General features: G+C 34.8%; 1 protein-coding gene across 2 annotated transcripts in view; it reads right to left on the bottom strand.

Annotated features, from left to right (window-relative positions):
- Positions 1-27030, bottom strand: part of LOC131591742 (voltage-dependent calcium channel subunit alpha-2/delta-1-like) — a 362151-nt gene that overhangs the window by 162255 nt on the left and 172866 nt on the right. For both annotated transcript variants that reach the window (XM_058862758.1, XM_058862760.1), the window contains exons 4-5: positions 26932-26991; positions 4034-4078 (exon numbers count right to left, since the gene is read on the bottom strand). In XM_058862758.1, the coding sequence (XP_058718741.1) occupies positions 4034-4078; positions 26932-26991 (105 nt within the window). The remainder of the gene's footprint in view (positions 1-4033; positions 4079-26931; positions 26992-27030) is intronic.

Genomic DNA, 27030 nt, shown 5'->3' with positions numbered 1-27030 from the left:
TACTTGTGTAAGGCTGTAAGCAGAGACTCAATAAACTTTCAAAGACACTGTCAGTGCCTTTAAATCTCCAAGTCTCTTCCTGGGAAGAAACAAAGCCCACAAGGATCATGCCTCTTAGATAACCATTTTGGTGTCTTCTTGCTTCTGCCCAATATTATTCTTCACTTCATAATTAAAAAAAACAAACCAAAAAACCATAAAAAACAAACAAAAATGTTGAGGGGTGGAAATTATTTTGTTTTATAAAATGTTTATTAAGACACACCGTGATTTTTCTGAAAGAATTTACATTCACAACTAATTCTCCTTTCATATTTTTACAATAGTTTTCAATTTGATGTAGATATAATATTTTATCAGGTTTTTTCAATCATTGGGTTTTTTATAAAACTCTAGCTTGACAGCTGCATTTATGCTGCACTTTAAACTCAGAGCTAGTTTCACAAATTATTCCAAAATAACAATCACTGAATTAGCAAAAGTTCCTAAACCATATGGTTCTAAAATATTTCTTCCTTCTTTATTATAAAGTAATAAAAAATGTATTTGTTTTAAAATCAACCACAGGCATGTTGCAGATTTTTGCCTCTAGTGGAACCCACAGATTGGCTCCAAGTTGCATTCTGAATTCACACTTTGTGCAGATACTTACTGCCCAAAGGGACCCATAATTTTACAGCCTCCACGTTAGTTCAGCAAAATAAAACAAAAGGTGCTACTATCACTTAGTGTGTGACCAATAATTGCTCAAGGGGCACAGATCTGTTAGTCATGACTGCAAGCCAGTATGAGACTGCATGAAAGCAATGTCTAATAAATCACTTGTGCAACCAGGGACACAGCTCTTGTCAGGAGACACAACTGGCTGCTCCCAATTAAAGTCCAGGCATTACAGAGAAACTGGAGCCTTCCAATGATGTGTGGCTGGTTTCACGTTAGAGACATTTCTTTATTTGTATTACTTAGTTCTTTCCATCAAATCATTGAAAAACCATTTCCTTAGGCTGTTGTAGCTTGTGCAGGAAAAAGTTTATAAAATCATGACAAAAAACTATAATAAAAAAAATTGGTAAAGGAGCAAGATGCAAAGAGAACAGGAGAGAAACTTTAAGAATGGAATTCAGGATGAATGAAAATTAAGCAATTGAGCAATTCAGTGTATAGTTGAGTTGTAGATTACTTGAATACAAGGAAACAGAAAAAAAAATAGATTTAGGAAGAATCTATAAATTAGATGTGGAATCACTGGAAATGGAGTCCAACATAAAAAAGAGAAAATAATTGAGCAGTGAAGCAAAATTACTATAAATAAAGTGGGAGTACAAAGGACAAGATGAGAACAGGTGAAGCAATATGAAAACTAATGGGAAAGAGCAGCTTAATGTGGGACTACTCAGTTGCCCAATAAAAGCACTGCAGCATTTGTCCAAATTCAACAAGCTTTTGACACCTGCAAATTAAAGTGCACAAACAGGCTGTAATATATCAAACTGTTCTTGGGAAAAGGACAATGAATAAAAACCTGAGAGACCGAAACTAAATTACAAGTTTGGCCATTATCTTCCTATGAGATATAAAAAACGGAAATATAATACCTCCTACCTTGTTGTGAGGATAAAACTCATTAATTATCATCAAGTGTTCACACAATACATGGAGAGCTGGGGGGAGGGGAAATAAGCAAGCAGAACATAATTGCTGTTGTAAGACAAAGGCTACAGAAGGTCTATTACTGATTGATGGATGGACTTTGGGCTTACAAATTGATCATTTTATCTGAGAGACTGAGGAATCCAAAGGCCAGAGAATGATTGGCCTTCATGTGTTTCTTTATTTTTTTAAGTACAAGCAAGCCCAGTCATTAGAGTCAAAAAGGTCCATCAAGACAGGAGATGAAAAATGAGAGAAGGATCTCCTGAATGTGATATGGAAATGGGAAGAAAGGACACAGAATTTAAGAGACTGCTCTTCTGAAAAGGCTGTAATATGCAAAGGATGAATGGAGACAAATAAAAACTGGCAGGCAAGACCTGTGAGATTAATTTCTTCTAATTCTTCAGATCCAAAAGTTAAGACAGAAAAGGATCTGTTAAAGGAACCTGGTCAACACAGAAAAACACACACCTAGAACTGATTCAGTTCAGATAACCTTCGACATCTGTCTCAAAACAAACTGAACAGCTCTCTAGAGACATCCACAGTGATTAGTTTAGATATCTAATTTTATTAAATTAATTTCTGCTAATAATTATTCTTGATTGTACTCAAAGATAAATATAGTATCATTTCCTGTGAATAAATGAAGGCTCACAGCATGGAAGAGGGAAAAAAAAGTGTGGACTTGTTAGAGGCAGAAAGGAATGGATTGCAAACAGTTTTACTAATCAGTGCTTCAGAGGTGATTCTATTAAAATATCTTAATATTTAAAGAAAAAAAAAAAGCTGTCTCAAGCATTTTTTTTTTTTTTCCCAGGCAGGAAGAAGGAAGAATATATGGTGTTTACATACAAAGTTGAGATCTAGATGAAGGTCTTCTCAAAAAAAATCACTACCAGATCACTTTATCCTTATCACTTCTTGACAAAAAACATTATTAGAAACTTCATTCTAATGAATTCTCAAAAAGACATAAAAAGAAAAAAAAAATGAAACAGAATTAAAACAGGATATCTGGTCTAAGAAACTCCTTTTTTTGGTGTGTTTGTACTTTTTTTCTTGAAGGAAAAAGAATATCCTGAAGAAAATCAAAACAACAAAGATTAACTCTGAAACAGCATTTCCTTTCCTGACTTGCCTAACAGATTTGGATTTTGGTTGTAGAAGTAGTAATCTCAAGATCATTCCCATTACTCCTTAATCATAACATACATCATAGCTTTTACTTCACACCACAATCTACCATTATCTGATATATTTAGATTAAAAATTCAATATTTAAGCTTTGTAATTCTATTTCCAGAGAAGATTAGCACCCACCATCTAGTGAAGTTAATGAGAACAGAATAATATATTTCAAAATTAGGTTACTTTAAATGAATTTTGCTTAAATCATGAAAACTTTAAAACTCAGGACAGCAGTTTGTGGTATCTGAAACAAAGTACTCATAACTCTATATAGCAATATAAAATAGTTCTGCTTGACATGATCTATGTACCTTCTTTAATTGCCTTACAGCAGAAGCATCAATTACAACAGTGATTCCATCAATCTCTGAAGTATACTTGATTAAAAAGTGCAAATGAAGCATGCTGGCAATTCTGATTAATACATTTACAACATTTTTCTGTGGTCTTATAAATTAAATCTATAATGAAGACAAGCAGTTGTATTATCTCCAGTGAAGGTGAGGAAAACTTGTATTCTCTCCAGAACACATTAAGATTTTTAACAGTTGATGGCAGATAGGGGACTTCAAACCTTTTAAAGTAAGAGTTTTAGTAAACCAGGAATTGAAGTAACATACATTTAGTCTCAATCTTGTGACTGGATTTTCAATTTTCCCAAATCTTGTATCAGCCACATAAATGATCACAAGGTGAATGAAAATAATTATTCAGTGACATTTCACATCTTCTTTCCCCTCATGTGAAAAAATTTGTACAAAAAATGCAAAACAACATCATATGATCTTGGAAAATAAAGCCAGAAAAGGGTTCCTTCAGAATGAACTGAATTATTTACATTTATCATTTTGATTCTCCAATCCTATAATTATGATTTTATTACACTTCAAAAAGTAAATTACACTGCTGTCAGGTTCTTCATTCTCCCAGTACATTTTCTGCCTTACCAGTAATTCAAACTGTATGAAAGGAGACAGACTTTGAGACTTAAAATATTGTCTGGCTCTTGAGGAAACTTTTGAAGACATTTTAAAGTTTCTTGCTTTTTTGCTTCTGCAAAGCAAAGATATAGACTATTTTGATATATAAGACTATCTTTAAATTATAGTTTTAAAGTTTCATTAATATTTTCATTCCCTTAATTTTCTGAGATTACAGGCAGTAAAATTAAATGAAACATACTACTTACATCATTCTGATCGTCTTTTGCATTGTAATAGATTATATCATTATTCTGTAAGAGAAAGAAAAGTAATTCTGTTAGTTTGAAAGTAGAGAATAAATCTATGTAGCAATAACCTCTACTTTTACAAGATACATTTTGAAATATAGCACCAGTTCTTTATGTATTCTCTTTGAAACATGACAGACTCTGATCTTTGCTTGCTCTCTGTTGCATGCACAATTTCCCATGCTCATGCTTAACTTCATTCATTCAATGCTTCTTCTGTGGGAGGCTGCATAAGTCACTCAAAACACAGCTAGAAAAGTACAGATAGAGTTGGACAAACTCCAGAGCTCATAAAAGGCTTCCATAATCTGTTTCTGTGGCAGACATGTGACTTTCACTGTGCAATTAGGGGATTTATGCACCATGACATCCAGCGAGGCACGGGCTTTCCTAAGGGGGGGGTAAGTATTTGCTGTACACATGATTATTGTTTTATTCACCTCCCACTGCGAAAATAAAATCTGTGAAAGTACATCACTGGAGAGTCTGGCTGTTGGAGCACACAGCAGATCCTGGCAGCTCTGTGGAAACACTGTACCATGTAATTCAAGCAAAGCATGGAAGGAGAAGATTGCTCGTTCTTATTGCAAAATCAGTCCAAAATTCCATTTAGTGTTAACTTCTATAGCTTTTTGAAAATTGGGGTATGTCCTATGGAATACAGGTTTGTTTTGTTTTTTTTTTTTTACTGTTTAAATATTACTGATCCATTTAAAAGCCTTGAAGATTTAGGTTCACTGGAGTAGCTTTCCACCAAAAAAATTGCTGCAATGTGCCAAAGGCTTTTTGAATAAAATCAATTTTATGTGCATTTCTGTGTGAAATAGAGACATGTATGAACATAGTCTTTTTAATTACCTTTACTAATTTTGAATAAATAAAGAAAAGGAGAAGTTACATTTCTTCATATACAGCAGTGTGCTTAAAATAAGTGATTGCTGTTGACCTCCAAAAATTAACTCAATTTATTTTTTCAGTTCTGTTTATGGTAATACCTTTTATGTATACAAATAAAAAGTCTAAAACAACCATGTGGTTTCTTTTATAAATACCAACAGGAAAGAACACTTTCTGTAATCATTTTTCAAGTGAATAAGCCAATGACAATTTTTACTTTCACTAAAAAAGCATGACCTGTATTACAATGTAATGCAGTTCATCTTTAAAAACAATCATGTTACTCACTCCATAAATAATGACATAATTTATTCTCCTTTGTGACCTTTTAGAGAGTCAAACATTAAATATATTACAGATGAGTTAAATGCAATTTTGAGGTAAATGCTATTAACATGAATTCATCTTTTTCCCTCAAAATGAACTTTTCCACTTTTCCATCAGGCCACTCTTCTATCCATGGGTCAGTTGGTTGTGTGGTTGTGTATCTGTACCTGGATAACAAAGCCAGACCTCAAGGCATTACAAACACAGAATGAAATTATTTTAATCATTAAACACTTAAGTTAATTGCTTATTCACTTGACTGTTGTAAAGAAAAGACCGTATAATGCTTGTGGAAGACTTTGAGTAAGTCAGAAGAGGCAAAGGCTCTATTTTGTTTCCTCTTCACTTTGTAAATAGCTATGTATGAAATAACTGTTCTGTAAATAATGTGATCAGTTCAAAAGCCCATATGATTCTTTATCAGGTAACACTGAAACCACAAAGGATGAATCTCTGGGTGGTACGAACCAAAAATGTTAACACAAGTGTTTTCACCACAAGGTGATCTGTTTAGTTAAAAATTAATTAATTTATTTATTAAAAAAAACCAAAAAAAACAAAAAAACATTTTGTTCACAATTCTTTGTCAGGTTGTGTTAGAGCAGCTCCCTTGCAATCTCATCCCTAGAAGGCTTTTTTTTCAGGAAAAATGAGAGCAGAAAAAGCAATACAGACATAATTAACCGGCTATATTGTTTTTGTTTACTGCTTTCGTTTCTAAATGGAACATTTTTATAAAAGACAATTTCTATTAGGCCCTCTCTTCTACTGACTCTCATCTAGATATGAGTTTATTTCCTGGGCCCCTCTCCACTGCTCTTGTTTATTCTGCTATCAAATCATTATTGTATTGGATTTTTAACACTGTCATCAATAGACACAACTCTGTTTATCTACTTAAACAAAATGACTCTTTATTTCCACAATTATATTTCCTTGTCTTTTACTTTTTTATTTATTTGTTTAAATTTTTCAAAGCTGGCATAGCTTTACTATCTATCTCTACTGGACTGAACAGTATTTTTTGAATCACCTTTTAGAATACAATTTCAGGAACATGATATATTTACAAGGTAATGAAAATAAACACTCCCTGCCACAATGACTTAGATATTTTTTGTTAGGTTATTAATATCTTGTAGTGCATTACCCTGCCTGGAGATACAACCTATATAATGCATAAACCAACACTTATGTTGGACATATCTCACTACTCTTAATATAGAAAGTATGAGATACCCAGTGCTACAACACATCCAATGTTGTATGGTTCACAAATTAGATTCATGGATCACTCAGATCTTTAGAGGACAATTTTTCCTAATTTAACCACTTCTAGCTGGCAAGAACAAATTGCTTTGTTGCTGGCTCCCAAGTGAGTAGTTTAGTTGTTTATTAACTTCTTGACACGAAGAATTTGAATCTTCCCACTGCTGTATGCTTTTGCCACCAAGTAATACTGCAAACTTGGTCAGCAAACTGAAGGTGCAAGGTAAATATCCTAGGTATTTATTTTGTTGTTTATCCAGAAATGCTGTGCAAGAGAGCAGGTAAAGACTCACTATTTCTTCTGTTCCCCAATGAAGGGATTTGTTCAGTCAGTCCTGAAGCTGAACTTATAAAAGAATGACTTTGGGATACATATTGCATAAAGCAAAAACTGTACTGTAGTATCAGTATGTGATTTTATGGTTTTCACCATCTTTAATTCCTCTTTCATCAGAGAATTCAAAAAGTTTTAGTATGTGAGAAAGACAACAGGAAAGCCATATAAAAATTACATTAAGGACCAAGTAATAAATGTTTTATTTTTGACTCTTACTATTTTCTTTCCTTTTGTAATCTTAATTTTTCCTCCACACTTTCATTGATAGTATTAAAAGCTGAAGTGAGACTATTCCACTGTCTTTATGTTGCTTTTCATTTCTCTGTTTTCCAGTTTGGGGTATAAAACAATTCCAATGAGAAACATTACATATTCTATACTATTGATAAATTCTTAAATTTCACCACACAAAATCTGAAATTTATGGTCTCTATAATCTCTGTGTCTAGAGAAGAAAAGCATAGGAAAACATCAGCTTTCAGAATATCTGCAGATGAAATTTGAGCTCACACCAACACTAACTTGCACTCATATTTTCCTTCCCACCAGGGCAAGTTTACAGACACAGTCTATTGATTCAACACATAAATGCCTAAACTCAACTCAGGATTACATGAATGAAGTTGTAGTTGGCTTTTCATCTCAGGAAACAACACTTTTTTCAATCAAACTCTTTCAAGAACAGCAAGGGATTACATTGCAACAAGACATGTGGACACTACAGATAATTATGTGCATCAAAAATTGCAATAGTCTGTGTCATTTTGCTGGTAGAAATCCACATCCTCCTTTACAGAGTGCCAAAATGCTGCCATGTAGTGGTGTCTACAGGAACACCTCCTCTCTAAATTTTATGCCAGAATTCCAAGAACTTTTCATGCAGTATGTGCTCCACCAACTCAAGATCATTTCTGACGTCTTTTTCAACAGACATCCAAGGCAGTCTATGCAGAAATGCTGCTTTCCTAAAATGGTGTTAGGCCTACAGGGGAAATTGGCTGGAAATGAATTCTAGAACTTTATGACACTCTATAATGAACTACAAGAAAATAAATATATTATTAAAAATAAATAAAGGAGAAGGAGAAGAAAAAGATTTTTCTGCAGCTTTTTATACTGTAAGAAATTAATACATTAATTTTTACTGATATCACAATCATCCTTTTTTCCCTAAAAGCTGCATTTCTACAACAATTGTAGGTAAAATGTTAAAGTAAAAATATTACACTTTTAGCCATTACAGAGATAGTGGAAAATAATTAACTCCCCCAGAAAATAAAACAGAAGAGCCTTAGTTAAAGGTCTCCATAACTCAAAGATCTTCTTCAGTAAACCCCTAAGAGCAAACTTAATATTGTAGCAGATTATATTGCAAATATATAATACTGCATAATTATAAGTGCATGTTTTAAGATCTGAAATTACATCCAAATGTTGTTGGATTTTGGATTTTATTTTAAAAGTGGATGCTTCCTTGACCTCTAAGTATTCTACCCAAGTGCTACAGCACCCAAACTGAGTCAATGTAAAAAAACCTGGTCTTCATTGAAGATAATCTTCAAGTACTGAGGATTCTTTTAGTTTGCAAGTAAGAGGTAGAGAAAGAAATCAAAATCAGGGAGCAACCAAACCATACAGCAAATATAAGTCTGATCTTGACTCTTCAGTTTAAAAATAAATTCTCAGAATTACAGAGAGAAACTGGGAGAACATTTTAAAATCATATTAGTCCCACACACTTGGAAAAGACATTCACTTTAATGAAAAAACTGGGACTCCTTCAATTTAGCATGAAGCAATGAAAATATTAATAATTTTGGTCCATTTCACTTTTTAGGCAGGCCAAAGGAAATTAGTGTAAATGCCAACAAACGTTAAAAAAGCTAAAAAGCATTTTATTAAGTGTACGCAAAACATCCATTTTAATAAAAAAAAAAGTTAGAAAATTTCTTTGTATCCCCTTGGATAAAGATGTGTATTTAAGAAAAGTTCACTCTAATACCTTTGGGGTAATTAAGGTTTAAACCCATCCTAACAAATTCTATGACAAACAATCCAGGCAGTCTTAGTTTAATCCTTTATACAGTCTGACATGCAGTTTAAGGCACAATTAGACTCCTCAGACAAGAAAGCTAAATATGGCCTACCACACATAAAAAAATTACATCTGTTTTTAAAGAGGATAACATTAGTGAATAAAAGCCTGCAAACAGGGGAAAAAAAAAGAAACAATGTCAACTACTACCACACCTTTTGTTACAGCTTTGTGATTTTACATAAGTGAAATGACACGTCTAAAATAAGGAGCTTAGCAGCTAATAATTTCTTTCTTTCCCTTCAGTATCCATGTGTAAAAATACTGATTTATCACTTGTCCTTAAAGCGAACAAAATTTCAGGCAATATGCTAAACCAGTTGCCACTATACATTGCAGTTTATGCATGCAATTACAGTGCCTAAACATGGGTTGTAAGAAATTGGCCAGAATGTGCATTTAAAACATGAAAAATGGACATAGAACCAAGATATTTTAAAAATCAAATTATTAAATTTTTTTAAAAAAACATAGTGAAATAATATTCAATTAAGAAATATGTCACTATATTACCCATAATATGGACAAATGAGTCACTTGGGTTAAACATTTTTCCCCCAAACATAATTTGATTAAATAACTGCTTTGTCAGAATATTAAATTTCATACACTAATTAAAATCTTCCAGGTCTGCACTATAATTTATGATAAGCCTTTTTCATCAGATTTGTGTGAAGGATTTTTCTTAAGATTCCACTGAGACTAATAATTGAAATGAAAAGATGAAGTTGAAGATTACAGGAAATAACATAAAGGAGCATTAAAGGTCCTGCACACTCTTTGTCATAGAATATTTTCTTTTTTTAAATGGTGAGAAAGATCAACTTTTTCAGCATTCATTTACAGGTAATTCCAGGAATTTATCAATCCGGAAACCTTCAAAATTTACTGACAGTTTTTATGAGGGGGTCACTCAACCATTCACAGACACATCAGAGTGATAAATAAAATGAGTAATTTATCAATCATCTGCATGCTCAACAACAGGACTTAAACATAGAAGCCTCATTTAAAAAAGATGGTAAAATATAAATATATGCAATAAACATTTAAAAATATGTAAATGTAATGTGCACATAACAAATCCAGGTAAAAATACACTATAGGAAGGATATGCTTTCAAGCCCTTGACACAGATTCTGAGGAATTTTGATGTGAGATTAGATCCACAGATTGCAGTGCTGATGGTGGTCAGATTTTAGGCATCTGAGGTTAAAACTGAGATCTTGAATGAGTTTGTTGAAGTCTAAACTTGGATGAAGCTAAAACTTTGTAAATATCTGAGATTCCACCATAAATACTCCCTAGGTATCTCAGTCCCAGGTACCCCAGGCTGGGCTCTGCTGGCGCTGTGACCAGGGCAGGTTCCAGCTCACTCTGTGCACAGGGACTGGGCAAAGGTGCTGCTCACACCCATCACTCCTTGGTCCACTCAACAGCCTGACCTTCACAGACACACATTTCCTTGTGTCCTCCTGCTCACTGTGACTATATCTGATTACGTGCTCAATTTAACCATGCCTGATTTAATTTGTCTTGTGCAAATTATGATTAGTGAAGCTGAGTAAGAAGTTTTTTATATCGCATTCAAATCTCAAGAGGAAACTCTGCTTTTTTTCATAGGAAAAAATTATTAGTTTTTTTTTTTTTCTTTTCTTCTTTTACCTCAGTGCCCATATTATGTTATATTATACATTTACTTAGAAAAAAGGGAAGCAGTGGAGACTATTGAGGTTACCTGCATAACCTCAAAAAGAAGGATAACAAACATTAGGAAGAGTACTTATGTCTTCAGATCTCTAGAATTCATCACAGAAAACTGTAAAGAATAGGCAAAACTTCTCCATGTCAAAAAAATTTCCAAAATTTGGAGATATTTTTCACTGTTAGAAACTGCCATTGGACTACTTAAGCTGCCAGGATGATACTTATCATGAAAAAAATTAATACATTTCAATTGCACTTAGACTGTAGAACTAAATGTCAAAAGTGAATGTGTGAGGTTAAATGTAATAGAGGCCAAAAGATGATGAGAAATACAAGTCAGACAAACACACACCCAAATCAAAGTCTACAGAGCTGTCTGGTCTGCTGAAAGAATTCCACATTTTCCACAAATAACTTCTGCATAAAGACATCCTCTGGCTCAATGGCCTGCAGTCAAACACCAATCTCTGTTGGACATGCAGATAACTGTTAATATAACAATGAAATTTTGGCAATATGCCTACTGGTAAGGATAATCTATTTTATTTTTTACTTTTTTTTTTTTTTTTTTTTTTAATTTTGGGTAGTTTTAAAATTTACTTAAATTTTTTAGTGCAACTGGTAAACTAAAAAAATTAAATGTGGCAAACAAATATGCATTTTTTTGGTTGCAAAGCATCCAAAGCTGAATACTTCAATCTGGAATGAAAAAGTAGTGACTGAAAATTTAAAGCTGCAAAACCACATTGATATAATTCTCTGATACAGCTGCCTGTATCACAGACAGTCTGTTGCTTTAGTTATTTAAGCTGAAAAATTATTACCAAAAATGGTATTTTGATGCACAGTAAAACCTAGGATTTTGTGTACTTGCATGTATGACAAATGACCAGGGAAGAAAATCATGAGGTGACTCTTCTGGAGTTACCAAATTTAAAAAAAACAGTCACATATGTAAAGAGATAGGAATAACCATCTTCTCTATTCTTCTCCCAGTCCTTGCTAAAAGCAAAGAAGACAGAGATAAGCCTGAAAAAAAAACTATTTAAAATCCATTTTAATTTTGACAAATAAATTCTTCCAAAAGCTCCAGGAAACTGCTAATTTTCTCATCACAATAACTTCCTCAAAGTATAAGCAACTTCTTTTTATAAGGCAAAATGCAAGTGATTACAAAGCAGATTTCCAGGTGGGAAAATGAAATTAATTTGTTAGCAGCTAATTAACCTCTATATCACACTATCTGATCAGTTTAATTAAAGCAGCAAAGTATGTTTATTATAATTTATTCAGCATTACTTTCTTTAGTTGATGAAAGAATATTAAAAAAAAAAAATAAAAAATTTGTCTAAACTGATTGCATGTTATCTAGATTGTAAATAGTGCAACCAGTAAAGTACAGGAGCCTAGATAAACAATTTGGATATAAGTTTACTTTGGATTCACAAGAAATTTGCATTCTGAATTCATACTTATGTAGGGACTGGGATGCAATGAACCTCTTGCACTGTCATAACCAAATATAGAAACTATGCCAGTCCTCCAACTCCAACAAATCTTCAAAAGCCTTTGAGATAATTATTTTCTACGAAGCAAGAGGCAAACATTTAGTAAAACTTCTCCCAACAAAAACGTGTGTGCATTTGTTACACTTCTTCTGTGCTCTATCCATTACAATCAACAAATAAGACCATGTTTAATAATGCCACAATCAGCTGTTACAAAAAGGAAAAAAAAAATGAGGCATAAGACACTACAATGGAGTACAAACTCAAGAGCGCAGCTTCTTGGTGAACCATAGCAGTGGCTGCAGTGTGTGAACTTGAAGGCTTCTTCGCCAAAAAAGAAATAAAAAAAAATGTGTATCACAAGAAATACACCACACAAAGTCACTGTAACTAAATTCTAATAAAATATACCCAAATAACATCAATATATTTTAAGAATCTCACTGGAAGAGAAAAATGCCAACATTTTGCAAAACTTTCCTTAAACTGCAACAGCAGAGAGCCTTGCACAGCTTTTTATTTATTCTTTTATCCACATGTAAAGACTAAAATATAAGAATACTTTAGGATATTTCTATAGGGTATTATAACACTGTGTAAGACAGGAAAAACGAATTTTCATATATAAATTATAAAAGTATGATCCAAAATTTGGATCACATTTTACAATGCTGACAATGACCTGTAAGTTTAGTGACCTCTAATATTTTTTAAATTACTGATTTATTTCCCTCTCTGAATCAATTCTTCACTGAGTTTATTCAATCACTTTAAAATGTGTCCTTAAACCCCAGAGAATATAACATATCAAAAAAACCCCAAAAAAACCCCAAAACAATTGTTATAAGTCACCTTACACAATTTGCATAAAAATTAGGAAAAACAGGAAATTTTGCACAAAAAAAAAAATTCTCCATTTCTTCCTAAATGTGAAAAATACTTTTAAAAAAGGTAATAAAGTTCAAAACATGTCAGACTATGTTTTCTCTTCAGATTGCTTTGGATTACGCATGTAACAAATGTCTGGCATATTGACTGTTAACTGTTTTAATGGGTCTTATAAAGACAAATCTTTCTTAAGACTTTAATCTAAATTATTTTTCCTCTATCTCTGATCTCTTAGAAAGAACGCAACCCCAGACAGCAGTTACCAGGCTCTAAGAATTATCACAAGCTTACCTAATTAATAAGGAACATTTTTTAATTATTGAGCTTTGGCAGCTGTTTTGTGCATGCCTTGCACTCAATCACTGAAATAAAGCAAAACTTCAGGAGCACACCTTATTTCAGAAGTAGCTCAGTGTCATGAGAGAAGCCAGCAGCAGGAAAATACTCCTTTTACTATTTAGTACACTACAAGCAAAAGGTTCATATAAAAAATATTTAGAACAAAATTACTTTTCTTCTTAACTACTGATGTTACACTGGTATGCTGGAAGTCATGCAGAAGAGAAATAGGATTTAACATCTCTATCAGTATCTTGCTATTATATTTCTCCTTCTCCATCCTAACAACTGCACTAAATGAAAAGGGGTTTGTGTTTCCTCACATGGATCACAACAGGGTTTTTTCACCCTTTGGGTATTTGATGCTTATGCCACAAACTGCAAAGAAATACAGAGAAACCTTTGAAAGCCAGACTGATGGCTGCTGGCTGGCAGTGGGATGGAGAGAACAGCAATCTCTCCTCGGGAACAGTTCTGGGCTTTATCAACTCAGAGAAGGAATAGTTATGGATTTGCACATCCTTCTAGCTCAAAAACAGTACACAATTCAAAAAATATTTTAAGATTTACATAGATTAATCTTATTCTAGGCAGAGACTTATTTAAGTTTACAGCATTTTAGCAATCCCATCAGAAATTATGGTAACACATGAAAGTTTGGGCCCTTACACTGTATTATTCACTTTCAAATTCTCATACAGATCAGCATTTTGAAATTAATCTCTTTTGTAAAATTCAGGGTGGACAGACAGATATATTAAAAAAAAAAGAATTAAGACAGGTATTTAAAGTTTATTTTATTAAAAGTTAAAAAAAGGTTCCTGCAACCCTAATCAAGAAGGCTACTGAAGAAAGAGCTTAGCACTGGAAGATCACAGTGAAGAAGAGAGTATGAAGTAAATTGAAAAGTATGTATTAAACTTATTTTAGTTTGAAGAAATGCATTTTTTTTTTTAACCTGAAATTTATGCTGTGTTGCTTGAGGCTAGCTCAGCTCAGCTCTCCACAGTACCATTACTGTGGAATGCACAAGCAGTACTACAGAAGCATGAACTGAGATTGCAGAAAGCACAAGAGGGAGAAACTGCAAGTGTTTAAAAAGGGATAATGGAAGATTGGAAACTTAAGCTGATGAAGAAAGAAGGAATGCTTCAAAAAAGGATGAAGTGTCCTGTCAAGGATGATGCCATATTCACACTCACAGAAGACATGGCAATGAAAACTGGGGAGAAAGGCAGGAGGCTACTGGAGCAAAGCAATCATTCCAGACTGTTCCCATCAATGACCTCTTTGGCAACAGCCAAAACTTCCTGGGCCTTTTTCCCCTCCCTTCTCTCCCATTTTCCCTTCCCTCCCATTCTCTCTTCTCATTTTACACACTTCATGTTACAAAATCTGCAATCCGCCTTGCTTGAGATTGTTTTCTTTTGCTTTCACCTTAGGGAGTTCACAGAACATGACTGGCTGACAACTCTTACAGATCCAGAAAACTGTATGAGGAGAAACCATCCTAAATTATTCACTCTTTGCCTAGAAAAGTCCTCCAAAACGATTTCAGTAGGTGATGTATTACAAATACCTCTAAACACTTGTCCAATTACCAGTACTGTGCTAAACCCCACTATCCTGATGAGCTCAGCACACTCTGTCATTTGGACACAGTGAACTGGAAATCACAGGCATTGGTAAAGCACAGGTTCCTGCACAGAGTGAACATTAACCAACTGTACAAACTGACCCCAAGAGCCAGCACTTCTTTCCTGCAGTAAGCCACAGAGACACTGTTCACACTGAATATGAAATATTCTGGGGGTTTAAAACATGAAAGAGGTAAAATTTCAAGCGTATGGGCACATACTAATTTAACCACTTAAGAACTGTGTTCTCAAAGTATCTGAGGCCACCAGTGTTAGTCCTTTGCAGACCTCCAAAAAAAGAGACTCAGCAAAAAGGGTGTTCCTGTTCATAGACATAAATACACAAACACTATTAGATGATCTCTTTGAGCATGTATGCATGTAGATACATATATAAATACATGTGTAAGTATAAACACAGAGGAAAATTTATACAACTGATATCTGTAATTTCCAATCAAAATTTGTTTGATTCTCAAAATTTCAACTGAATTTGTTTATTAACACTGAGCAATAGGGAAAAGCATATCTAATATCTTGGAAATCTGTAGTCTTTAATTCATTAAATTCATTTAATTCATTATCTTCAAGAAATAAATAATATATTCTGTTTCATATTAAAAGATTTAAAACTTTTTAAAATATAGTATTGTAAATTTCATACAGAGATAAAAGAATTTGATTAATTCAGTTGTATTTATCTTAATATTTTCTTATCAGTAGAGATGACATGAGGAGCTGAATGAATTAAGTGCATCCTATTCTTGATAAACTTACACAAGTGCAATTAGATATATGGATTTGCACTGCTCTACTCTAATTTATCTGTAACTGCTATGTATCTATTGCTATAAATAAAACATATTTTCTCTTGAACAATATTTCCTCTTGTTGCTTATTCTTGACACAGGATGCTTACTGATGTGTAACCACGGAGCTCTTTAGGACAGAGCATGCTTTATTCTTCACAGAGAGTATGATGTGTTTGTTTCAAAATAAAACACAGATCAGTCCTGAACACACCCTGCTTTCATCCACGCTGTGCTTGTTCCAGCTGCCCCCAGGACACCCAAGCCATGTCCAGACACATTCTGTGGCACAGCATGCACCAGCAGCCATTCCCAGCTCAGCTGGCAGGCCCGTAGCAGGTGATGCCCTGTCTGGCTTTCTGCATGCCTCCACCATCAGCTCAGCAGGTTTTATATGCTCACATACTTTCTCATGCCCTGCTGTAATTAATGTAGACTCAAAACATTAGAGATTGAGAGAGACTGGAAGTATTTGGAATTAAATCGGCCAATTAGTGTGATCTCTATAATAAGGAAAATAAATTCAACTGTCAGCAGAAGAAATAGCAGCCATCACTGGGGATTAATAAATATATTAATAACACGATTTTGAAAAAAATCTTCAGTCTTAATCCAGTTTTTGGGGTTTTTTGCTGGTATCTCTCACCAAAAGTGAAAAGAAACCAAACCGCCCTTTTTGGCAGCAGCACAGCTTTAGCACAAAATACCTGTAAATGCTGGCAAAATAAAATGAAATGTTCTATCTGAAAGGTGGGGAAGTGCTATGGCAAGACTTTCCCTATGTTCATTTTAGAATACTTTAAGTCTAAATGTCATCTAAACTATGATGTCCATAGAAAATTAGATGAAATTAAACTTGCCTATATGGAGAATATTGAGTGGGATAGAAAACTTTTTGCTGGAAGTTTTCTTTTAATTTTTATGTAGGAAAAAACCTCACAGACAAAGCACAAGAAGTTTTATGAGGTGAAAACACCAGAATTTTGTGCAAGCACAGAAAAATTTCAACTGAGCAGACCTTCTTAGTTTTACTGCACTCCTGTGTAACTCTTAAGAAATGCAAAACTGAAGTTACCCTCCTGAGAGGTGGTAATGCCCAAAGGAATAAGACAATCCTACCTGAATTAATAATTCATCAGGGATTGTTCACCCATTTTTAAGAGAAAGGATGTGGTCTGACCATTTTTATATTTATTTTCACATTTTCAAGAAAGTTACAATTCCCACTATTTCAGTGCAATATTATATGTGACTAAAAAATGGGAAAATTAAACCAGAATGGTAGTGTGTTCTATAAACTCATGAATCAGAGCCACAGAGCTGGCCCAGATTTCTCAAGACTTGCTGAATCCTAATATCCCTTCAATGAGACCTAGAGTTGCTGTTGTACTTATTTAAAGAGTTTTTATGTGCTCATATCAAGAATTAACTGGGGAAAAAAAGAAAGCAAATGCTTAACAGCTAAATTTCTGGTCAAATCAGGTAGAATTTTTAAGCATTCCTTTTCATGATGTTAGCACATGTTAGGGTATTGCTAATTTTGAAGAATTTCTCTGCTCTGTATGCACATCTCTTGCTTTGTGGCCAAGTCTATAGAAATATCTGACACTACTTCAATCACACATCATCATTTGCAGGACATAAAAGAGACACACTTTCACCTTCTGTTTAAATTCTAGTGAGAATTACACTATACTCAAGAGATGGAAAGCTAAGATTTCCCAAATCCCTTGAGCAAAATGCAGATCTTAATAATGACTGTCTTGCACTCCCAGATCATTTGAAAGTCTATGTAAAATGAAACACCTATTAAAATTTATACAGTTTTGCAACTGCAAAAGAGTGCAGACATCAAACATTTTCTATTCACATCTACTGCACAAGTCTCTTTTCCAGGAACAGGCCTTCGTGGGAGTGTAGAGGTCTACAAACTTTTAAATATGGAAACTTTCCAACTCCTGGTTTAGGTCCCTTTCTAAAGGTAATGAGCTTTGACAGAGATAAGCTGAATTTTCATCTAGTATCTTACAGGAACCTGGGACAAAAGAAGAAGGTAAAATATCAGGCCTGCATGACAACTCTAATTTTCTCATTTGAAAAAATAGAAATAAATTGAGTTAAGAAACCCACAAATATCTCTATCTCCAAAAAATCCAACCCATTCAGCTCAGATTTTCAGAAAAGTTCTATTTCTAATATGAAATAACACATGTAGAATTTTATTTATTTATTTATTTATTTATTTATTTATTCACAGTATTTGCTCTTTCTGGCAGGAAATATTTTAAAAATATTTGGGTCTAATTTCCTTTAAAAAACCCTCTAAGGTTTGCCATTATGAATGGCATTCCTTCTCTGACGTAAGAATCAAACCTTTGTAATATTTTCTGAATTTCTCAAACAGAAGTCTGCCTCCATTATGAAAAGTCATATTTGACTCTTATAACACTGATTAACTTCCTGCATATTAAATCTTTTTTTTTTCAGTTGCAATTAAAAAACAACAACAACAAAAAACCTCTCTGTTTTAATTAGTAAATAATGACAGTAAAGTTCAGTTGCTAAAACTCCTTTTTCCAAAAAATTGGCACGTTTCCTGAATTCAGTGTAAAAAGGGTCAGAATATATGACAACCAACAGGAAAATGAGTTCTCCTGAGAAAGTGAGGAAACTAGTCAGATCCTAGTTATAATGGCAAGGATACATGATAGAAAAAATATATTGTTAATTTTGAAATGAAAATATTTGACAAAAAAGCTTACAGACAAAATAAATAGCACCCTTGAAGTCCATTTCTAATTGATTTCACTGATTCATCAAAGGTAGTAAAGCAGTGCTATGAATTATTTATTCCAGACAGACATGAGAAACTGAATTTTAGGGTGAAAGGTAAAATCAAAAAAATCAGTTTGCTTCATCTGTGCCACAAATTCAATGGACTCTTAGAAAATGTGCACAATAGCAGCCTGCAAAAGCTTTTCTTAGCATATTGTACTTCTCAATTTTAAACTGAAGAACCTACAGGGTGTTAATAAATTGAGTACAATAGTATATCTTGCTTTTAATAAGGTGTTTGTTCTGAAAGCACATTAAAGCTTCACTCAAAATGAAGGTGATAATGCATACATATGGCAGCTTAATAATAGAAATCACACCTTTCCTTCTTTTCTTCTTACCTAGATACTTCCCTCCACCTCTTTCAGAAGCTGCACATTTTTTAAATGAGTTGCCTTGTCAATAAGTAAAAAGTGTATTAGATATCTTTAACATATTTGATTTTTCAGATAAAATGGAATGTTTGAAAGCCCTCAACAATGACTGAAGGTGTTTCTTTGCTTTACACTAAAAGCTTTTTTGGCAAGTTTCCAACCAGTGAAGTACTTCACTGCACAGATAAGATACTTGCAATGATTTATAATTTAAATTTACATTCCTTTACAGAGAATAAGCATATTAAAAGATGGTAAATAACCAGTATCTAAAAAGCAAAAGCTAGCTTCTTTATAGCTACACATTTAAAATCCCTGCTTATATATAATCTTAATTCTGATCGCACTGCTACCACTGTCTTCCTCATCAACTTTCTAATCAGTTTAAAATTCCTAAAGTGTGGAAAAAACCAAAACAAAACCAAAAACAAACACCAAAAACAAGGATTACCAGTATTTTTAATCACACTATTACTCATTGGTGTAATTCTCATACAAGATCGTATCAGATATATAATGGAACAGAAGCATGGGAGAGCTGTTCTATGGCATTTTATTTTAGAGAAAAATCAATGATTTCTAGACTGAAAGAATTATCTGAGAAGTTATAAAACTCCAGGCAAGGTAGTAAGCAACAGCACTCTTATAAAGATTTCTAATGACTCAAATTATTTTATTTTAATTGCCTTTAAGATGTTTTTCTTTTATCTAACTAGTGCCTGCAAAGTATTTGTAAACCAGAAGGCACACTGAGACTTTTTGAAGTAAGAATCCAAACATTAGGGGGCAGGATGCTGGGGACAGACAGGTGAACAGGGGATCTTGTTCCCAGGAGGGAACAGCAGACAAATTCTGCACTAATCTGGTGAGGTTTATGCCACATCTCCAAAGAAGCTTGAGCATGGACACGTTTACTGTGGATTTCTACACTTAGATGAAAGTCTCCTTAGTAATGATGAGACCCTGGGGAGCTGAAGTCAGTGTATTCCAAAGGCTGAAACTATTGTGTGTCCTGTCTCACTTCAACAAACATTATAGAGAGCTGCAGAAATAATTTTTCCTGCAACATTCACAGTGAGCTTCCAGGACTCAAAAAGGTGTGATTTGATAAACATCAAATAATCATCAGAATAGCTGTTAAATCCACCCAATTTCACTAAATATGATTTATTCTTATTTCCTCTTTACCTCACCTTCCTACTACTCCCAGTGCACACACACACAGCTTCATCCCCTGGGTAAAAAGATGTCCAAGTTCAATCACTGGCAGAAAATGGTATTTCATTCCTTTCAGTGAGATAGGGCACAATTTAATTTAAATTATACACAAATGAAGGCTACAGGTCACAGAAGCAGTGGCACACAGCCCTTCAGAGAATAAAGTATTATCCTCCCTAGAACCTTGGCCATCTGTCAATTTAAATCTGTCAATTTAAATTGATCATCTGGATGGTTTTTTTCAAGTTACAGAGGCTTTAGAAATGTGAGGCATTATCCAAAATGAATCAAAATTAATGGAAGATTTACTTGACTGAGTTTTGTATCAAAGCACTTTGTGAAGATACAGACAGCTTTGACACTTTGCCTGTGTTCAGTGTTATTATAACTTTCACAAAATTATAAAGTATATATGACTTACTAGGAAAGGACCCCACACCTGCTTTGTACCTGTCAGGATCAGTCCCCTGTACTGCAGGTCTGGTACCAAATCTCAACTGTATCATTTCTCACAGATGCTCTTTGCACAAAAGAGAATTATCAGAGGTAGAAGCCATGAGAGAACTGTATCGTCTCACTGAACAGGTAAGAGAAGAAGGATTTTAGTTTGTTTTCTTCACAGTTTTCCTTCTTTCAAAAGACAAAGCATGTTTAGTAAACTGCTTCTTTATAATGAAACTATGTCGAAGCTGAAAGTTTCATGGTTGGTTGGTTTGTTTGTTTTCCAGCTGAGGCTTTTAAGATACAGCGTTTTAGCATCATTGTAACATCCACGATAAATTACAGACAGTCCTGAAAATCTCCAAACTGCAAGACACAACAGAGACACCTACTACTGCTCTGTGCTTGCAGGTCACTGCTTGCATCGACTCTGGTGATAGGAAACCTGTTTTATCTTAGTTATCCTTTTCATCTTGTTTCTTTGCTGAGCAACTTTTCACTACAGTTTTATGCAGCCAAAACTTCTAGTAAAGATAAACAAACGAACCATAATTCCAAAGTAATATTCCCATGAACTTTTGTCATTATTTTTAAGCCCAGTTGGTACATGAACACCAGCCTATATATTATAATCAGAGAAAATGCTGCCTCAAAATTACCAAGATGTAGAAAAACATCGTTTGCACAGCAGAATATAAAATGACACTGCTGGTTAAAAGATAAAGCATATTAAAAAAAATTTTCATGTGGTATTTTTATATGATAATTAATTCTTAAAAGTCTGACTTCCAGTCTCCATATAAATAAGTGGATGTTAATAGACCATCCATACAGACTCCCCTTTTAAAATACCAATGAGATTTCCCTTATGTTTATACATGTGTAAGTACAATTAATACAGCAACCCAACTGGAAACAAAATTGCTTTAGTTAACCAGCCATTGCAAGGCAATCAAGTGTGGTATCAAATGTAATTGTAGAAGATTCATTTGGGGAATAACAGCAATTACTTCATACAGAATTCTCCCTTCCTTCTTTCAGTTTGCATACATTTTTTTCCATGAGTCTCAATGTCAGAAAAATAATTGGACAATCACAAGTGTCAAAACCATCCCCCTTTCAATCTGTAGTGAACAAGAAATTTCCAACTGACAAGGCTGTTTCATTTAGATATATTGGTTTGTACCTCTGAGTTATAACTGCTTTAATCTAAGATATTCAAGAAGGCTTAATTCCTCTAGCTGTACAGGCAGCTGGGGAATTGGGCAGTACCAAAGGAGTAGGAAACAGAGAATAGGATTTCTTTATTTGCCTGAAGCTAAGCACATTTGATTTGCCCTCATAAATTACACAAATATTATCTTAGGAACTAATAGTTTTCTAACAGGTAAGTATTATCTTCGGGCCATAAAAGTAAACTGCAGTTCAGCTATTTTAACTAACTTTGTGCTTCATGAGAAAACATCACAATGCAGTATTTTTTTTCCCTTTTTTACTAAAAAGAAACTTGGTATTCTTAATTACTATTCTTAAGTAATATTGCTTTGAATTAACTTTGTACCTTTAGTAAATTAATTAGTAACTTCCAAAATTATTTTGATATTAATTATCAGTGAAAAATACCCATATCCATCATGATATTTTTTTCCTTTCACTTAGCTAAAACTAATGGTAAATAAGTAAGATGCATGCTCAATTCATTTTAGATTTTCAAAATGTGCAGCTCACAGCTGGGTAACCGAGTTACACAGTGGATGAGCAATGGGCTCACGGGTCAGGCACAAAGGTCACAGTGAATGGGGGGACACCAGGCTGGGGACCTGTCACTGCTGGGGCTCCACCAGGCTCCATCCTCAGCCTGGTTCTCTTCAGCATCATCTTAAATGACCTGGGTGCAGGACTTGAAGGAATACAAAGGAAGTTTGCTGATGGCACTAAAGTGGGAAGGAACTGTCTACTCCCTCAAAGGCAGAGATGTCCTGCAGAGATATTGACACTTTGGAAGGATGGACAATCAAGTTCAAAAAATGATCAAGTTTAAAAAGGGCAAGGGCCAGATTCTGCAGCTGCAATGGGGCAATCCTGGTTGTGTGTACGGCTGGAGAACGAGGCTGCAGAGCAGCAGTGAAGTTGGACTTGCCTGGCTGATGGCAAATTGAACATGAGCCAGCAGTGCCCTGGCAGCGGGAGAGCCAACCCTGTCCTGGGGGCATCAGGCACAGCAGCACCAGCTGGGAACTGGAGTGGCCTCATCTCAAGTGCTGGGGGCAGTTTTGGACACCACAATATAAAAAAGACATTGAGATATTAGAGAGTGTCCAAAGAAAGGCCAGGGAAATCCATATCAGGAGCATCTGAGGCCACTTGGTTTGTTCAGCCTGGAGAAAAGGAGACTGAGGGGACACCTCAGTGTGGTCTGCAACAACCTCACAAGGGGCAGGCACTCTTGTGACCAGTGACAGGAGCCAAGGAAACAGCCTGAAGCTGTGTTGGGGGAGTTTTAGGTTGGATATTAGGAGCAGGTTTTCCCCCAGAGAGTGGCTGGGCACTGAACAGGCTCCCCAGGGAAGCGGTCACAGAACCAAGCCTGGCAGAGTTCAAATGTCTGGATAACACTGTCAGGCACAGGGTGTGATTCCTGGGGTGTCCTGTGCAGGGCCAGGAGTTGGACTTGGTGATCCCAATGGGTCCCTTCAAACTCAGCATAATCTATGATTCTATGAACCTGAGAGAAGGTGGGGTTAGATTAGGTTTTAGGAAGAAATTCTTTCAATGAAGGTAGTGAGGCACTGTGAGAGATTTCCCAGAGAAGTTCCCTGGAAGTTTTCAAGGCCAGGTTGGATGAGGCTCTGAGCAATCTGGTCTAGTGGAAGGTGTCCCTGCCCATGGCAAAGAGGTCAGAACAAGATGAGTTTAAGGTCCCTTCCAATCTAAACCATGCTGTGATTCTTTAATTTATAAAATACTCAAAATTTAAGTTTTTTTTGTTTTTGTTTTTCATTGTTTCTTCTGTTTGAAGTAGTTGGAATTTAATATACTATAATATATAAAATATTTTAAGAAATTATACTCTCATTTAACTAGAAATAATACAGAAAAGAGATTTTAGTATATGTGGATCTATATGTCTGTAAATACTTTAGTCTCCTAACTAATTTTCTAAAGGATAAGGAAATTTTGCTCTTTAGACAATTTGAGCAGTCTTTACACTAGTTTATTAGGTGAGGGAAAAAAAAGTCTGTGGGAATATGGGAATAAATTTGGGTTTCTTTCTCTGTAGTAGCTTATTTCAAAACAGCGTACCTAAGATGTTGAGTTTTTATTATACTGTGACATTAACCTAAAAATATTTAATGCTTGCACGTTTCTTTTGCTGTGAACTGTGCAAAATCCACTGATATTTACAATAAGGTGTTAGAACAGGCACCCTGGTGCTCTTTTGACTGACACATCCCTTGTAGCTCTGTACTGACCTTGGTCTTACAATCAGCCTTCTTTGCCCTTTCCTTTTTTGCGTATTTTTCCACCCAAGTCAGTCCATATACACTTCCCCAGAAGGAGGGCTTGCGATATTTTCTCCTTAAAACTCCACAGACTATTATTATGGCTGCAATCTGACTGTCAAGGACATTGCTGATCACAAGCTCATTAGAAGCAGAAATAGCTTGTCCCATGAGTTTCATTCTACAGTGACTCATGTGCAATGCTTCTGGAAGGGCTTTCATCACCCAAAACCAAATCCTGGATGAGAAATGAACTTCATGCAGCCTGACATAGACCATTCATAATGCTATCAGAAGTAGTTTAAGAGCCCTCAACTGCAGAAAAGTTTTACAATCTTCTATTTTCCATCACAGACATTAGGAGAAGGAGTCCTCCAGTGAAAATTAAGGTTATCAGAAATATCTGTGTGCAAACTAATTTGAGGAGGCCAGAAGAGAAGAAAGATTACTTCTGAAAAAAATGGAGCAAATTAAATTATAAGAAGCTTAATACATTTATTTGAAATTTAATTGCATAACCTAATGTCAAGGTTATTATATGGCACACACTGTTCTGATCCAAATTCAAAACAGTAAAGTACAATCTCAGTTTATTATATATCCAACTTAATTTTTTCTGTTCAATACTGAGCATAGTCTTTATCTGAATCACAATATTAATAGAAAATCACATTTCCAAATTATTTTGAGATGTCTTCTTGGCAATGAACTCAGATAAAATCTGAAGCCTCTTTGGTATGACTGACTTCTACAGTGAAAAAAAGGGTAAAAAGAAAAACAAAAGCTGAGGCAGTGTTGACATGATGTCAGAATATAGTGCAGAAACAAAATTATTAGAATGAGATTCTGACTGTATTCACAGAGTTCTGCACTGATTCCTTCAAGCCTGCAGGTTTTGTTTTCTAGTCACAAGAGAGACAGGTTAGCAGTAAAGGTCACAGCATTTCTCTTAGAGCATCTCCATGGAAAATGCATTCTGTGTTTTCCCGTGTATTGGAAGCTGTGTCTGTGCAGAGAGCACACTTGAAAGCATTCAGGCTGTGTCCAGACTCTCTGTACTCCCAGTCAGTCACTCCTATCTGAATCACACAGCCTGACCTTAGGAACTTTTTTTGTCTGTTATCAGATCTCCAAATGCCTGAGTAACACTGGATCAGAATGAACTTTTCTGCTGTTTTTGACTGGGTTAGAATTAATTTTCTTCATTGTAGCTATCATGGGCTATATTTTGGATTTGTTCTGGGAACAGTGTTGGTAATTCTGGTGTGTTATTTTTACTGCTGAGCAGTGCTCTTGCACAGCTGAGGGTGCTTTTCACACTGCCCCAGCAGTGAGGAGGCTGGGGGTGCACAGCTGACCCCAACTGACCCAAGGGATATTCCTCAGCATAGAGCACCACACTCAGTGTGTAACACTGGAGGGAGAAGAAGGAAAGGGCTTTTGGAGCGACGGTGTTTGTCTTCACAAGTCATCATTAAGGGCAAAGGAGCTCCTCTTTCCTGAGGATGGATGAACACCTGCCTACCTGTGGGAAGTAGTGAATGAATTCCTTGTTTTGCTTTGCTTCTGCATGCAAGTTTTGCTTTACTTACGAAACCGTCTTTATATCAACCCATGAGGTTTCTCATTTTTACTCTTGCAATTTTTTCCCCCAACACAATTTAGTGGGAGTGAGCAGGTACCTGTGCAGTCCCTACTTGTCAGCTGGGGTTAAACCAGGACATTCTTAGAAAACCATTGTGCATTTAACTGTGTGCCACTGTGATTCTTGTGGAAATCTCTGTGCAAACACAGTCTAGGTTTGTAGCAGGATCATGTAAAAAGCACCATCTGTTGTTATTTCTGAAGGAACATGGAATAAACGTATAATAAATAACTTTGGCACTCAGCTTGAAATTATAATCTAAAATTAAGAGGCTTAAAATCATCAGCACAATATTAATTTGGCCAGATTGGTAATAAAAAAATCAATATTGCACATTTTAAAATAATGTCGCTTATTTTTTAAGTAAAGCCTATAATGAGTAAAGAAGATAACTTACTGTTTGACCAGGAAGGGGCCTCTTTCAGCAATACTGAATATATATATTCAACATATATTTATATTGTATTTATATGTATATTAGTGTAGTGAAAGAGTATTGAAAGTATATTGAAAGAAGAGGTGAAGTTATTAAAAGTATGGAAAGGTATTCTAAAGAAAAGTCTATGACTCCCAAGTCATGCAGATAACCAAATCCTTCTGTATTGTTTTTTCTTGTTTGCTTTGTTTTGTTTTTTCCCTTTACATAATAAAAAGACAACTTGTAAAAATCTTTTCTAGGATTCTGTTTCAGTGTTTGGAATAAGTACACTTTTAGCTGATAGCAACCATCACTCAGATGTCTTCTCTGTAATCATTCCTTGTCTGTCAAAACAAACAGATGTCTTGTGTACAACTCAGAGCTACATCCCTGGGTCTGTGAAGCTCTCTAGGAGCTTCTGAAGAGAAAAGTTCACTTTATTCTCTAGAGACCCTGACTGAGATGGTTTACTGAATTAAATAGCATGCCTATTCATAGCCAGTAATCCCTTCTGTAGTAGATATATAAACAACATGTTTGTAAGACTACTGTTAACATTTCAAAGAGGAAAAATCCAAGAAGGTTAAAAGGAGAAAAACAGAAGCTTACCCCAAACTCATCCCTCCACTGATGTGAGGCTTGGTACTTCTCTGCTTCTTTAGCAAGGCGCTGAAGAACAAAGAGAGAGAGGGCATAAATTTTAGTCTT

Source organism: Poecile atricapillus, chromosome W (genome assembly GCF_030490865.1).
Source record: "Poecile atricapillus isolate bPoeAtr1 chromosome W, bPoeAtr1.hap1, whole genome shotgun sequence".
Lineage (NCBI taxonomy): Eukaryota > Metazoa > Chordata > Aves > Passeriformes > Paridae > Poecile > Poecile atricapillus.
This window is presented reverse-complemented; position numbering and strand designations above follow the sequence as displayed.